This window comes from Poecilia reticulata, linkage group LG13 (genome assembly GCF_000633615.1).
Source record: "Poecilia reticulata strain Guanapo linkage group LG13, Guppy_female_1.0+MT, whole genome shotgun sequence".
NCBI classification, from domain to species: Eukaryota; Metazoa; Chordata; class Actinopteri; order Cyprinodontiformes; family Poeciliidae; genus Poecilia; species Poecilia reticulata.
In genome coordinates this window covers 13,425,015-13,441,734 of record NC_024343.1, presented here as the reverse complement: position 1 = coordinate 13,441,734, position 16,720 = coordinate 13,425,015, and the positions used below count along the sequence as shown (strand labels likewise).

General features: G+C 38.1%; 1 protein-coding gene across 4 annotated transcripts in view; it reads right to left on the bottom strand.

The window, feature by feature from the left end:
* fam168a (family with sequence similarity 168 member A) overlaps positions 1-16,720 on the bottom strand; it is a 33,932-nt gene that overhangs the window by 650 nt on the left and 16,562 nt on the right. For 2 of the 4 annotated variants that reach the window (XM_008425528.2, XM_008425532.2), the window contains 5 exons: positions 16,199-16,290; positions 9,904-9,984; positions 4,411-4,556; positions 3,667-3,853; positions 76-202 (listed from right to left, as the gene is read on the bottom strand). In XM_008425528.2, the coding sequence (XP_008423750.1) occupies positions 90-202; positions 3,667-3,853; positions 4,411-4,556; positions 9,904-9,984; positions 16,199-16,290 (619 nt within the window). In that variant the 3' untranslated portion in view covers positions 76-89. The remainder of the gene's footprint in view (positions 1-75; positions 203-3,666; positions 3,854-4,410; positions 4,557-9,903; positions 9,985-16,198; positions 16,291-16,720) is intronic. The other 2 variants (XM_008425529.2, XM_017308332.1) reach the window with 1 other exon arrangement.

Sequence of the window (16,720 nt, the reverse complement as noted above, 5' to 3'; positions counted from 1 at the left end):
TGTTTGTTTTGGAGGGGGACAGGAGTAAACAGCAGGAGAAGAGAAGGCAGACGGATTCTCTCTGTGGATACTCACATGATGGGTGGGCTCTACCAGTGAGGCGGTACGTAGCTGTAACCAGGGGTCCCCTGGGGCCTGTAGGTTGGAACAGTAACTGGGTGTGCTCCAATTGGTGGGTGCTGGGGTGTTGTCAGCAGAGTCCCTACACACATTTAACACCAGCATTAACATGAAAGAAGCTCCTCTCTCATACACGGCCTCTAAAGTATTGAAACCCTGCTAACTTTTATGTCACGTTGCGACCACAAACCATGTACGCTCTCGAAAGCAGGGCTGGGTTAGAAACTATAAAAAGCACAAAAAATTTTCAAGCCTGCATCTAGGGCGACAGGCCGGGAATGGAGAGCACAACTCAAGGAAGCAGCCAATACGCCCATGCTAACTCTGGAGGAGCTGCAGAGAGACACAGCTCAGCTGGGAGAATCCGTTAACGACAACTATTGGTTGTGCATTCCACTAATTTGGTATTAATGTCAGAGAACCGTCGTTGAAAAGAAAAAGAAAAAAAGCCATAGTGTGTCCTGTGTAAAGTTCGCACACACTGAAACACACATTCTAACCTGCAGCCATGACGGCTCGTAATGTGAAGTCTGAATACAAACATAAGCTGCTTTCTGGTGAACAATTTCTGTTTTACTTAGCGGTATTTTCCTGAATTCAAATGTTTGTAATAAATGACCACTCTGACCTGTTCCAGATAAAAAAAAACTCAATTTCCCATATGCAGAACAACAATGACTTTTTCTATTTTATTCTAAAAGATGGTAGTGACAGCCTTATTCTGTTAAGGTGTAGAGCTCAGTCAGAAATGATGGCGAGATGGACGGAGCTAAAAAAAAAAGAGGGCAAAAGGAAGGCTATGTTTCAAAAGCTTTGAGGTTCGCCCAAAAGGTCACCTTCTGACTCTAAACATGCAACCAGAGATACAACGGGACGCTTTACATAATTGCATGAATGATGCAAAGTCCAAATCTAAATCTGTCAGTGACAGGATACAGAACTGCCACTGATGCCGTTTTGGAAATAAAAACAAAATATTTCAATCTAGATCAGTGTTTCTCAACCTTTTTTGGGCCAGCGCCCCCCTAGCCTTTATCCAGGTCCCTCACCGCCCCCCATTAAAGAATTTGAAGGCTACTTTGCATTGACTATTATTTTATTATTAATATTACCATCACTATTGTAGATGTTTTATTTTTATGCTTGTTTCTGTATTTATCATCAAAAATAATTTCCCAGAGAACAAAAAAGCCATGGGAATAGAAATTATTTTCACAGGTGTCTACAAAAAATGCAATGAACATTGAACTTAAAATTGGTAGGCCTAACAGCAGCCAATCAGTGGGAAAAAAAAATATTGTTCTTTGCCATTTTCTAGTAGTTAAATCTTCCACAAAATGACCAGATAAAAGATGTACAACATGCCAGTTTAAACTTTGAACTATTTGAAAAAAGACTGAGCTCTGCAACATTAAAACATGGATAGAACTGTAACTACATTAATCATAGATCTTCTTCTCTTCAGTGTTTCTGTCAGTTTCTGGTGGTGCAGCTCTGTGCTGCCTTCAGGAGAATGGGACATCAGAGTATCATCCATAAAACTTCACCCAGATGGCATTTATTGTGCAAACCAGAGCTTTCAGTGGAAAAACAAAAGTTCCAGGTCCTTTTAATGCCATACAAATATGAGACAGAAACATGCATTATATCTTTAGACCTGTCTATTGATTTATAGATTAATAGTTTTACTGGACAGAAATTACAAAGAACAAATCTGGTTCTTAATCAAATCCTAATGAGTCAAATTGAAAGTGTCATGGAGTCATCAGCCTCATGACATTATCACTAACATGAAAAATAATATCGAAGAAATAAATCAAATTTAATTAAAAATATTAATAAGTGATAAGTTATTTACTGTTATGGTCTGTAAGATATATTTATTCTCAGTATTAGATGTGGTCTCAACAAACCCATGGCATTTCAACAATATTATTTTACCTTTTATCTGGAAATAGTGTCTGTTTCTTATTGCCATACGTCTTCTGTATTAAATTTTGATCAAAAGGTCTTGCCATACCAGTTTATTCCTCTGTATTAATTATTGCTTGAAATATCTTGAAATACCAGTTTATTCTGTATTTACTTTGGTTTCTTAGTTTATTCTTGCATTTTGTTCTTCATTCATTTCCATGTAGTTTCCTTTGATTAGATTTATCCTCTCTTGGTTTATTGCTATGTTCACTTTAGTTTCTTTCCTGTTGCTACATTTATTTGATTGTTTATTGACGCTCACCATCAGTAATATTCATTCATCACCTGCTGTGCCGCCTAATCGTCATGTTTCACATTATGTGTTGATTTTTCACTGTTCAGCGTTGGATTCTCTGTTTTTATGCCATAATTCACATCTAGTTCGTCGCTCCGTTTTATGTCCCGCTTCACCTGTTTTAGAGTTTTGCGCAATGTGCGCGTCTTTTTTTTTTCTTCTTTAAACCCTCTAAGGTGCAGGGCGGTCGGGAAACGTATCAATGGGAAAAAGGCAGACTGACATAAACCTTTTAAAACAACGGAAACAATTTCGGTATTCTGATTCTTGAAATTTAAAAGTGCTGTGGTACCGTTGTTCTATCACACCCGTTTCATACCGGACCACTTACAGCACCGTGTTAACGCTATAAAATGAACGCTCTCTATCGTGGTATCACCCATGGAGGGATTTCTTTATTTAAATGGGTTCATTATTCAGAGGGATACAAAGTCAAGGTATCGTGATTTTAGTAATTACATGTTTATAAGAGCGATTTTCTGTTATCCTTCTATGGAAGCGGGCAGCTTTCAAACGGAAATAAAACACTTTTTAATATAAGTTGCTGCTTAACATGAACAGAGAACTGCCTGAACATATGCACAAAAATACCAGACAAAGTGAATCACAGCAACATCATCAGCCGGTGTAACGCTGAACTAATGCGGTGAAGCTACCAGTAGCAGGAGAGGAGCTGCGCCAAAAAGCTAACAGAAGCTAACAAACACTGAATAGAAGAAGAAGAAGAGCTGCCATCTATACAGTTGCAGCCAAGCATGATTTAATGTTACACAATACAGTTTTACCAAGTTGCTCAAAGTCTAAACTGGTATTGTTGTGCATTTAAGGTGTAAAGTTTACCTTTGACTAAACGCCCCCCAAAGGAATCCCAGCGCCCCCCTTTTGTAAAAATTTCCGCCAGCGCCCCCTGCCGTCCTCTGAACGCCCCCTGGGGGGCGGTACCGCCCACGTTGAGAACCGCTAATCTAGATGCTAATTTGGAGACGTGGAACAGACGACTTGCAGCTGGGAGTTTCAGTGAAAACAGGGACTAATAGCTCTGAGTCAGGAGAGCTGCAATCCAATGAACGTCCGACATTAGATTTTTACTGGAATACAATTAGAAACATGCACTACTTTGACTTGTTTCATCACATAAAAACGCAATAAAAGTTTGTGGTTGCAAAGTGACAAAATGCGGAAAAAGCATAAGGGAGATTAATGGTTTCACAAGGAATAGTAGTTGACAGTTGCAGGGTCTCACTTTGTACACATTCTGGAGAGAGTATTGGTCCTACCTGCGCTCATGGCCATGGTTGTCCCGGCTACCATCCCCATGGTAGGCATGCCGTTGTTGCGGGGGGCAGGAACAGGGACTGGGGCAGGGTAGAGGGCTGTGGAGGGGATGCTGTTGGGCTGCACCACAGTGGTGTGATGGATCACATGTGGCTGGGCCGCATATACTGGTTGGGTGTAGTATGCTCCCTGTCAAAGAAAACAAGTTAAAAGAGCTCTTTGTGAGGCTAGCGATAGGAGGCCTGCCACATGTACAGCATGGAAGAATTACAACAGTATTAGAGTGCTTCATCACAGCTCTGAAGGCAACCTTTTTTTTTTTACTTGGGACTTTGAAACTAAACGTTAAATAAATATCCATGTAATGTGAAGGCCAGAGCATGATTAAAGTGATATGAACAGAGATAAATGACTGAATAAATCCAGTCGCACCAGTCGCATTTAAAGAACACATTCTGCAAATCCCCTAAAACAAGAAAAACGAATCAGGAGAAGCTCTAAATCTCCTCCGACAGTTTGTTTTAACGTTGAGATTTGGAAAACGTCTCGTTCCCAAGCCATTGCACAGATTGCGCGGCATTTGGTTCGCGAGTTTGGCAAAAATGCTTCAACAAATTGTTTTTTAATAGACACAGAAACGATGTTGCCAGCAAGGAAAAACAAACGTTACATGGCGGAGGCGCCAAACAGGTGGGACAGCAAACGCAGAGACATTTCCAATGCAGAGTCGTCGGCGATGTCCTTACCTGTGCGTAAATGTTCTGCTGAGGGTAGGCACTGCGGATGGGGTACATAGCTGTGGGGTATGGGGTGGGAGTGGGGGTGTAGGGAGGAGGTGCTCCATTTGACTGAGTGGGGGGCACTTTGTATGGGGTTCCCGCTGGGGTGTATCCTGCAAATGTCCAGAAAACAGCTTAAATTAATCAAACAAATGCTGAGTAGTTCAAAATTTTATGTATATATAAAAAAAATACTTTTGATCATTAAAATAAGTTAGGAGAATTTCACAAAAACTATAAACTATAAAATGAAAATACAAAACTCAAGCAACTAAAAGAAATGTATACAAGTGTATCAAATTCCGTTTTTATTCCCATCTTTTCTGGGGGGAAAAATTGGAAATGTGAAACATCACGAGAGGCGCCGAAAAGTTATTTCGAGTTTTGAGATGAATATTTCTGCTTCTATTTTTTTGCCTTTTCAGTGGAGTCGGAAGCATTTCTCCAGATAAAAAATGGCAACCAACTGCTTATTCAATCCAAGCTGATAAGAGCAATAAAACCTAAAGCAGTAACCGCTGATAAGATGCCGAAACCCTGGGAGGGAGCTAAAAAGGGAAGTGCAGAGTCAGATAATTATACCAGGCTTTTCACCAAGAGCCGAGCGTGAATAAAAAATAGCTCCTGAAATGAGCCGTTGTTGCCGCTCAGACGCTGCTATAAATCCATTACACCAAAATAACTTGAGAAAAAGAATTGTCAAAAATAGGGGGGGAGTTAAACAGTTTTCCTCTAAGAAACTTTGAAAGAGATGTGTCTCAAGACCATGAGGGATATCAATTTTGCCACTTTATTATTTGCATTTCCTGTAAAGACCACCAGATGGGGACTGTTGGTATAAAGAAGAGTTCAGCCTCACAATCAGCATAGAAAAACCCATATATCAAAAATAAATAAATAAATAAATCTGATTTAGCAGGCTTAAACTGGAGCTTTGAATCAAAGCCTTCTTTAAGTGTGCAGAGAAAAGAAGAAAGAAGCTGTGTAATCAGAGACTACAGGCTAAATTTAAGACATCGCTTTTATTGCAGGGAAACATGGTAGGCATTAAATAATTTAGCAGAGAATCCTCACTTCACAAAGATTACATCACTATTTGAAAGATGGCATTAGTCTCATTGGGCTGTGTTCTTATGTAGACTGCTCTGAGGGGTGCAGTACCTCCGAGTAGCCACAGGATGGAGCCTGAAGGTCAAACATGCTACTAGCTAGCTGCTGCATAGCTTATGAAAAGCCCTTCTCTTACACAAGGACAAGGGAACAAAGAGATTCTGGAGCTGTTCTCGCTACCGGTGATTGCATGCTGGAGCGTGTGTGTGTGTGTGTATGTGTGTGTGTGTGTGTGTGTGTGTATGCTTTCACGGTCAAACTCTGTTCTGATGTCCACGCAGGGCATTAAGAGACCGTGGTGAGAGACAGTCGCACAAAAGAAGCGCAGACAGAAAAAAAAAAAAAAAAACTGTCCGTCAATGGTCTTGATGAATAACGACCGAAGACGTGTTTTCAATCAGACCACAACTGGTTTTATCTAGCGATTCATTCATGTTGAGGGGGTAAGAAAATGAACTATTTTAATCCCCTCATAAATCAAGCCCAGCAGAAAGGAGTCGGCAATCAGACGAAGCAGCCACAACAGAAAGGCTCAGGTTTCTGTGAGAACAAAAGCAGATCTGATGTTTTGCTCGACTTCCAAAAGATGAACCTAAGCTCAGGCAGAGGAAGAGAGGAGGCAGCTTCAGAAGAAGCAAAGGAGGAGTCTAGAAAACCTGCTCCTTCCTTTGTTACAAACCAAATCCAAGAGGACAGGAAAACACTGAAGGGAAAACACTGATTTTGTCTTGCTAATGGAATTCAGTTTTGACAAATTCATCGAGTCATTGAGGGACATTCATTTCTTATATGTTATGAATATAAATCATTGACCCTTTGCTCTGTTCTCTCTCTCTCCGTCTCTCTGCTCACATAATTGGGTTTGCTCAGTAAAAAAATAATGATAACCAGACTTCTTATCATTAAAATCCTTACTTTTTATGATTACTAATCGAGTCTGGAAATGCACAGAATATTGTATTTAAATCATTATTTTCTAACATCTATGTTTTAACAATGAAGCCATTTGATTTTTGATGTTTTTATAAACCCAAGAGTCAAATCCCATTGTATATAAATACCATTTGAACAGGGTAATGTCAATAAAAAGTTAATTGATTTCAGGAACGTTATTCATTTTACACACAGAGGGATTTATTTAAAGCTCTTATTCATGTTAATTTTGGTTAAGACTAACAGTAAACAACCCACAAATCAGTTTCTTAAAATATATCAATATTAAAATGAGAACATTTTTTTTTAAAGAAATGTTATACCATGGCTTATATCGCTGGCATTTCAGTCACCTCCCAGCTTCATTTCCTCTCAAGTTTATATTTTCTGTTTCGTTACAATTACACTAAAGTTCAAATTTTTTCCATCGTTCGCATTTAAACACATTGATGTAATGAGCCAGCCTTACTTGAAAGGCAAAATTAAAGAAAGGTCAGACATCTGCTTCAAGGTCTCATTGGATATGGAGATTGAAAGAGTAATGCTGTAATCAAAGCCTTCAAGAGATTTTAAATGGTAACGTTAAAATATTTCGCCGTTTATGTTCTGAAACACAGATTGAAACGATTACAACTGCCCAGAGTTGTTGATCATTTACCCATCTGAAGGTTTAATGGAGCAGACCAGCAGCTGCTTTATGTGAGGGTGTGCTTATTCTTCCTGTGTTACTCATCTCTTTTAATAATTAAAGATCTGTAGATTATTACGAACCTCTGAGTTAGGAGGTTCCCTGTTCTTAAAGGGGCAATGTAATGTGTTTTCCAGGCACACGTCATTTTATAGCACAATCATTTGCAATAAAAATTCTTATGATTATCAAATATGACTTAAAATAAATTTTACTTCCTGATTTTAACACCTTGAAATTGGGCCTGTACCCCTTTAAAAACTTATTTCTGAAACTCCGCCTTCAGGAAGTCATCATAATAGTGCCCCTCTATTAACCCTTTAATAACTTTTTTTTTTTTTAACCAGCACTGAGAAGTAGCTCCTATAATGATCCACAGTTCTGCCTGGTGTTTGCCAATTGCTGCTGGCTAGTCTGGAGGAGCTGAGCAGGTCTGATATAAACAATGTTTCATAAGATAACTGACTGATTAAGAATTGTTTTAATCATGGCGTGCAAGTTTATTCTGTTTTACCTGTGTTTTTCCTTTCTCTCTTTCCACTAGTAAGTGTAAAATATTCCAAATACCGTGTTAAATGTCAAGTTTCTCAATAGGCAAATGCTAACCTAAGGTATCTACAGAGGCTTAAGTCACCTTCAGTGCGACCGCATTCCTATAATAGCTGGCCTCTTTAACAACAGTTAACATTGTTATAAATTGACTTAAAAGATAGTTTAAAATAACTTATTTATGTCAGTTTATGCTGCCATCTTGGTATCCCAAAATACTAAATTATATCCATCGCGATCAGTCACTGTGGTGATGATCAGTAGACTAAGAATCAATAGTCCAAATGTTTAATAATTCAGAAAATTATTAAACATTACTGCCTCTAAATAATGTTTTCTCTTCACTATAGTTGTGCATTGTAACATGGATGTTTGAACATATATCCAAATGATGTTATCAACTTAGTCTGAAACTGATTTTAATTAGTTTAGAGCTAATTTGGTCTCATTTTCAAAAATCTCCAATACAAACCTTGGTCTTCAAGCATGGATGTTCATATTAAACTGTGGCATTTCTATATAATTCTGAGTCACTTCATGTTTCATTCTTGCATGTTTTTGGTGATGCTGTGTGAAGAACGTACAGTATATTACTGCGCAAACTAATCTGAATTTGTTGTGAATTATTTTGGTCTCGTTTCCAAGTTCGAGGTTCTTAAAGAAGAGGCGTCAGATATGATGCCAAGTGAAACTTCTAAATTATTTTAAGATGTACAGCATTTTCATCACAACTGAAGGCAACAGTTGTCGGCGTGATTTTACAGCACAGTGTGCCTGAAAGGTACATCATAACAACCCTTTAATTGTAATAAGTTATTTTTGCTGGTAAGCTTGTATAATAGATATAAGTTATTAGTTTTTTTCATGAATTTATGGTGTACTCCTGTTCAAAAATAAATAAATAAAATAAATTGCCAGTACTGTGCTTATATCTCCATCTATTATTTCAATACCTAAACCTTATCAAGCAGGATCGCATAGACAATAACAGACTAAACTACTTGGTTGTTATTTTCCTGACCATCAGGTGGGGCCCCATCTGAGCAATTTTGATCTAAATTACTAGTTTTGTTAATAATTACCCTCAACTATTGTTTAGTGATTCACAGCCAAGTCAGACTCATTGTTGCACAACACCCACCATGTTTACCCATTGGGTGGTAAGTTGTTTTCGGAAACATTTTGAATAAACCAGAAGCACAGTCAGATGCCGCGTTAAGACTTTAATCAAAGGCACTGAAGGAAACCTGCAGGTTTGCTTGTTATTTCAGTCCAGCATCAACAGTTGCAAACAAGTCTTTTTTTTTTTTACTAAAGTAATTTGTTGAATATGATTGATGATTTCTCAGTTTGAAGTAAGGCTGTCAGGAAAATGTGCAATTACAATACTATTGTTAAGTATTGCCATGAAAAATGTAATCAGATATATTGTGCAACACTAGCTTTAAATAAAAGCTAGAGTCATCAAAATCTTCTAGACGTTTATGAAAATGACAACATAATGTTTCGTTCCAATAAGTGAACATATCCTTTTAAGATCATTGTGATTTAAATGTAAAACTTTAATGAATTACAAAGAAATACTTTGAGTGATACAAGTTGTTGTCAAATTACATTTTCCTTAAAGCAAATACAACAAACAGTCAGCTTAAGTGGACGTTTTGACACCGGCATGCAAGTCGAGCGCTTTTTAAAATCCAAATTACCTAAATTCATTCTTACAGTATTAATTAAGAATTACTTATGACATTTAGACAAAATATTAGAATCTGTTACACAAACTTTCCCATTTTTCTCTACTTTCAACTAGTTAAAAACTAGTAGATAATGTACAAGAATGTTATTCTTAATTTGCCTAAACATATCATGAATCTGTTCCAGCTGAACTGGGGATTATAATAATAATTTTTTTTAAAAGTTAACAAAAGAGGCAACAAATTGACAAAAAAATATATATATATATTCAGATGTAACTAGGTTAAGCTTTCCAAAACAGCCTGTTCTGGTTTTATTTATTTTTAAACCAGAGAAAAATGCATTTTCCCTCTAACCCGACCTCATCAAAACCTGTTTGTTGGATTTTCTTCTGCAGAAAACTCTTTTAACATGTCTTTAACAACAGCAATGAAAACCGACAGCTTTATTATCTTTTTTGAAGAACAGTGAGAGTTCAAGCTCACCTGGTGGATACCCAGGACTGCCTGTTTGATAGAGGTTCGGAGTGTAGGTGGGAGCTGTGGCTGGATACCCTCCTGGATAGGCTGAGAGAGGAAGAACACAGGTGGAAAAGAAAAATGTTACGAAATCCCACCAAATAAGCACAGGGAACACCCAACACACATACGAACGAGTGTACAACAAAGTATTTAGCTTGAAGCAGGATGTGCGCAGATGGCAGTCATTAAAAAAAAAACGAAAACGTCTGCAACAATAACACAGTCGGCTGAATGTGTCTAACATTCACCGATTAGGCAGACAAGGCACACCTGCCAATATGCTGTGGGAGGAGATAAATTCAGGAACATTAGCAATGCATAAGGATGCACGTGAGGGGGGTAGATACACACTGCTGTGCGTCATAAATCACATGTCGGGCCGAGCAACAAAGATCCGACCTGATGAAGAGTTTTCTGGGATGTAATGTGAAGCCACGGAGAGAGACACCAAGAAGCAACGACGGGAAGCACAACAAGCAAGCTTCAAAATACAGTTGAATTGTAATTGATTTACGCAGATTATTTGTGTTGCTTTAGCATCAACAGAAATTAAGACAGTTTTTAAAACATTTCTTTGATTAAAGGGCATTAAATAGTTAACTAAATCAGACTGTTTTATTAGAACCGGAACTGACCTGGACTGCATCTCACTTGACTGGATTGTGTTGGAATGAGCTGGAAATGGTCTGGGGTGTCATTTATGTAAAATTTGACTCTCTGGCCCTCACATATCTAGTGGATCAATTTGTCTCGTACACAATGCATTAGGATGTCTTTTAAACAGGTTTCCTAGAAATTTGTACAAACCCACGAGGCGCTTAAACTCAAAAAATGTCTACATGTTTACAGTATTTTTTTACTTTATGATTTAAACTTAAATTGAAAAAGGTGTAATATATGTGTTGAAACATTTAAAATTTAACAGGTTTTGACAGAGATGATCATGAACAACCACTGATACTAATATGTGGCATTCGTAACTGATTGGTTGGTTGATCTGTTGTGTATGTTGGAATGTTTTGTGATGATTAGTATAATTACTGGCAAATTAATTCTCATCCACAGCTTTAGAGCATTGGACTGGAAAACCATTTGTTAGTTGTTTTTTTCCCCCCCAAATTTTCTACCTACATTTTGAGAAATCACCACAGTTAATGCCGAATATATTCCTTTGGAGTTGTGACACTTTGTCAATTCCAACTCGGCTCTGACTTTTAGCTGGGCCAGAGAAGAGAATCGGTTTTGTAAAGAACTAAAATTGGGCTCATGAGGATCAACAACCAATCAAAATGTTGAGTGCCATGTTTAAAACTCTCGGGGTTTCTATCAGTTCAAATCTGTCCAATTAAAAAGACAAAACTACTAAACTATGACTTTAACAAAATGCAGCAGAATAACATGAGCTCAATCTTTATATTACTCACCACATATACTACTACAGGGTTTCCCCCAGAAAACTTGCTAAGCCCGGTGGTCAGGGCACCGAGGCGGTCCACCATGTTTTTGTATTAAAAGATGTTAAGTAGACAATAAAAGTAAAAATATTACTGGGTAATTATATGTCATGGGAAAACATTGTCAGTGAACTGCTATATAAACCCACAACTAGTCTTAAAAACAACTAATCAAAAAATACAATTAAAATAAATATCAATTATTTGCACTTCTGTTAAATCCAAATTAAGTCAGCGGCTCCATCAGGCCCCCCAGGGCTTCAGGGGCCCCATAAATGCTAATATTTTAACATAGACCACAGATATATAAATGTAGCATTTGTTTATTGAGATCATCATTGCTGCTAAATTTGACAATGGTTTCAGCATATATAAATTAAAAGACTTTAAATTATTTTAACATTTATATGTTAGATTGCAAGAAGCTGGCAAGTTTATTTTGTAGAAGTTCAAAGAACAATATTCATAGTCAGATTGGTTTGTTACTACAGCTACAATCTGATGCTGTGAGTTTAATCTTTGAGTTTCAGCTCCGTTTGTTCACAAATACAAATTAGTAAACTGCAGTTATAATTTATTGCTTTTTAGGTTTGCCAGTTAAACTACTCCCCCTGTCCTAGATTTCACTAAATCTAACACAGAAGCTGTTAGAGGTGCTGATGTTTTTAAGCAACAAAAGGGGCCCTTAAGTCATATTCTGCTCCAGGCCTCATACAGCCTTGGACCGGCCCTGCATGATGTGGTAATCCGCTGCACTGCGCAGAGATGCGCAACAAATGGGAGATTTAATTCAATACTGCTAATGTGGCTTTAGTAGCTCTTTCATTTCGTGTCTCTTTAATTTTTAACAAGGGGACACAAAAACTATTTTGGTTGGTCGAGTTTCTGGATGAGTTTTTCAGATGTCCGGTGGCCGCGCGCATTAACTCTGTCTGACTAAGTGGACAAAACATTTGATATGGTTTGGTGCTTAGTGTAACCGGAAAAATAATACTAGTAATAATAATAAAATAATATAAAATCAGCGTGATGCGTGACTGCGAGGAGAGCGAAAGCTCCTCACTGGGTTAAACCTGCACAATGAGTGATTATCGTTGGGTTGTTAACCACTAACGCACCGGCTAACCGGGAACACAGACCTAAACTTTACAGGGAAGACAGGGCCAAACACTGGGCAGCGTGTTGAGATGCAAACGATGCATGTTTTGTTCACAAATATACATCATTCTCACCGCTCGCTCAATGCACCTCTAAAAGCGCGACTACAAGTTATTCCTGCGGTTCACGTAGAGCTGCGCAACCAGAGCTAACGCGGTGGGTTTAAACTCTTACCTTAATCAATAACTCCTCATAACTAATCATAATTCCTCACAGGGGGTTGATGTAAATATCCATAGCGGTCAGCCTTTGTTCGGTTCGATTGAAAGGAGGAGCGTGATCCACGCTGAGGTTAACTCAGCCTGGATCATGCCTTGCCTGCTGCAGCACGCAAGGCAACGCGCAGAGGCCCAGCGGTGTGATTGGTCCGGTTTTAAATGCATAAACTATAAACATATCTTTTATAAACATATCCTTTAGGAATAAATCTGCTCTGATAGTGAAACGCTCAGAGCAACAGGAACACTTGCAATCTGGCTTAAAAAAAAGGTGATTTTTTATTTTATTTTATTTTCCTAAAAAAAATAAACAAACAAGAAAGGCCTAGCTTGGCGGTGGCACTAGTAAAGCATGGCGGGCCGCCAGGCCTATAATACACTGAGGGAAACCCTGTACTATATAGGTAACTCGCTCCATAGCAAAAAGCTGCACTGAAAAGTGCCGTTTCCAAATCCATTTTGTAAAACTTTCTACATTTTATCACCAGGTGCTTTAAATTATTCCACTATGGCTGGTCATTACAGGTCAGAGCTTCAACTTTCAATCAGACCGTTTGATACAACATTAGTAAGCTGAGGTGGAGATATCAAGGTTCTTGTAGGGAAACTGAAACAAGTCGTGTGATTTGTGGAGTCACAGTGTGCCTGTGGTTCTCTACAGAAACTCAACATGTGCTCATTGTAGAGCCTTTTCCTGTAATGTAAGAGGAGGTGTCCGGTTTTGTTTTGCAGAACCAGTGAGCAACAAACTAGCAATCAGTGAAGCAACTTTGGTGGAAAAACCCCAAAGGATCGAAGAGGAGCGGCAACAAATATCCCAGCATCTCTTTTACTAATTTGATAAAGATAAGAGTTTAAGAAACGTAGATAAAAAGTATCTGAAGAGGCTCAAACTGGAAAAAGCTTAAAGGAAACCCTAGATACATGACTGATCCCAGATTGAAATCATAAAGCAAAGGCAACACCTTAATTGTGTGTGAATTGTTTAGTAAATAGTGGAAAAACTTCATTGCATTAAAATAAAGTTTGCCAAAAAAGTAGGGGAAAAAAGCTTTACGTTGCAACCCACTTCAATCAACTTTTATTCTTTTCACAATAATTAAAACCAGATCCTTGGGATCGTAGAGGGAAACTCGATGAAACACCAGACGGTTTTGATGACCTAGTTAAAAGCCAGAACTCCGCAGAATCTCGCTGAATTTAACTCGCAGAGTCTTTAGAGGTTTGGTGAAGACCTAAGTAAATAGTTCAGAGGGATGGTTTAATATGTGCAGCGATGCCTACCAAGGCTTAGGAAATGGAAAACAGTCTGCTTTTGTATCTTGTTCCATTGTATTCCATTTTCTGCCTGAATGGTCTGAGTGAAGGCTTGAGCTAGTCTCCATGTGTACAAAGGGAATGAATATTTGAGTCAATAACACCAAGATTAAGGGTTTAGAGAAACCTTGGAATGTGAAAATGTAATTCTGCTAGAAGACCAATGTAAAAAAAAATGATGTGAATTATTTGTCCTTTATATTTTTTGCAATTTCACTTTTAAACAAGTAATAGAGGGATATAAAAAGTCTTTTTTAAAAGTACTGCTTAACGTGCCGTTTGATTTCATTACATATTAATGGAAAAATACTTTAAGTAGTGGTCATAAATGACAACTTCGTAATATTTATTTAATCAAGAATGGGCTGCTGGGGGAATCTGACCAGCAAACGTATAGTTTGTCCATCATCCAGCATCATCCCTGCTGAAAAGACACCAGGACAGCTGTGACTCATCAACTCTAATTAACACACACTAGACTGATCAGACTGCTGAGCACAGAGTTTCTTTCATGTAAAAATATAGACTTGATACTCAACTTTCCAGAGATCTCTGTTCATTATCTTCATTTTAAATTCTAAAATACCAGTATAAACAGTGGGCATGCTTTAAATGTGGAAGCTGGGGGGAAAGAGGCTGAAACAAAGCAAGAAAGAATGAATGGAAAGAGGACAGAATAAAAAAAAACAATAAGGAAGGAGAGAATGATGGGGAGGACACAGAAAGAAAACAGAAAAGGTAGGAAACTGCAGCACGAGAAAGGAAATGAAGAATGGAAGGGTTAAAGGAAAGAAGTAAAAACACCAAGAAGAACAGTGCAAGGACTGCAAATAGCTAGACTAATTAACCAGCTAATGGCTTGTTACAGCTTGTTGCAATAAACATTTAATTTGAAACGGTTTCAAAATTCAGTAAACAGACTTGAAGTTTTCGCCGTTTGTCTTTAGCTGAAGGAAATTGTAAAAAAAAAAAAAAAAAAAAAAAACCACACCGGCTTATGTACTCATGAAAGTTTTTACTCACTGTCAGCTATTTTATGTTCTCCTCCTGACAGTACTTGTGCTGCTTAAGCTCTACATGTGTGCCCACATAATCACAATCGACATCAAAGTGATCAAAATAGTTCACTATTTACAAGGTTATCATACCTAAAGTATCTCATATTTTGGGTGGGAACAAAATATGAAATACAGTTACCAGTTACCAGTACCAGTTTAGGTACTATTAAAATACCTAGACTGTTTACTTATTTGCCCGTCTTGTAAACAGTTTGTGATTCTTTTTAAACATATTATTCTGCTTTTGAAAATATTAATTATTCAGTGTAGAATAGACCCAGTCTGGCTCCAACTAGTCGTTTTGCAGCTTCCCTGTTTGACTCGATCTCACTTGGAAAATTAAAAACTTGAATTCATCTCGTTTTACAGACAGAGAAAAGGTGCTCTAAATCACAAACTACATTTTAGGCTAATTTTGATTAACTGTGGGGGTTTATCAGGGTGAATCACGTACTGTCATTGATAACAGAAAGTGAGCCCACAACAAAAGGAGGAAATGAAATAATTTCAATCAGCATAACTTGAACAGATTAGCTGAATTAACAGACCTAATGTCAAAAGTGACCCATGTACAGTAAATGGATGAATGACTATAGATTGATGGACAGCTAAACAGACAAAAACAGAAACAGGTGGAAAGTATCTTTAGATAATAGGATGCCTCTTTTCAAATAGAACATAAAATGTGCTTAAAGGTGCAGTATTACGCGTTTTCCACCTACAGTGCCATTTTATAGCACAATCAACTAATTATGTTACCTTCAGGTGTTATAGAAATGCTGTATATCTCAAATATGATGTATATATCAAATAGTGAGTTCAGCAGATGTGCAGTGTTTGCTAATTCCTGCTAGCTAGTCTGAAGGAGCTGGGAGTGGGAGCCGTGGGGAGGGGGTGCTCTGTGAGGCGGAGGCTTGGAAGCTGCAGCTCTCATTTGTGATGCGATATAAAGTCAATTTTACATTATACTGCCCCTTTACTCTAATTCTATACTTGTCTCCATTATATTTCAGACTGCATAAGAAAACAGCACATAAGTGGATGCGTGCCTCACCTGTGAAGGCCATGTTCTTGGGGTTTCCATAAGGAGTGCCAGGCTGAACAGGACTGTAGACTGGATTCATGGCTGAAGATAACCTGCTTTTACTAAGAAGAAACACAGGAGGGGGGGGGGAAAGGGGTGGAACAGAGGGAAGAGGGTTGAAATAGAAAAAGGAAAATTCATGTAATTCATGTCAGTTGATGAAAAACGCACATATTGTTAACATTACATTTGTCTAAGGGATTCGGCACAAAGAGGAAAAAATAAATAAATCTGAAAGTCATCAAGCCCTGTGAATCATCGCCCTTATGTAGGCTCAACGTAAGAATACACTCAGACTATTGAAATAACACGGAGCACAAGTGCTGGCTGGAAAGCACAAGGAGAAGGAGGTGTGGATTTATTGAGAACTAGCATCTTCTGTGTGGTCTTGAATGCGCCACGCAGCCAGACTTTCACAACTGGAAGGGGGGAAACAAAATGGAGCAACCTATTAATGGATTCAGGTGCTAGAACAGGCTCAGGGTAAAGGTT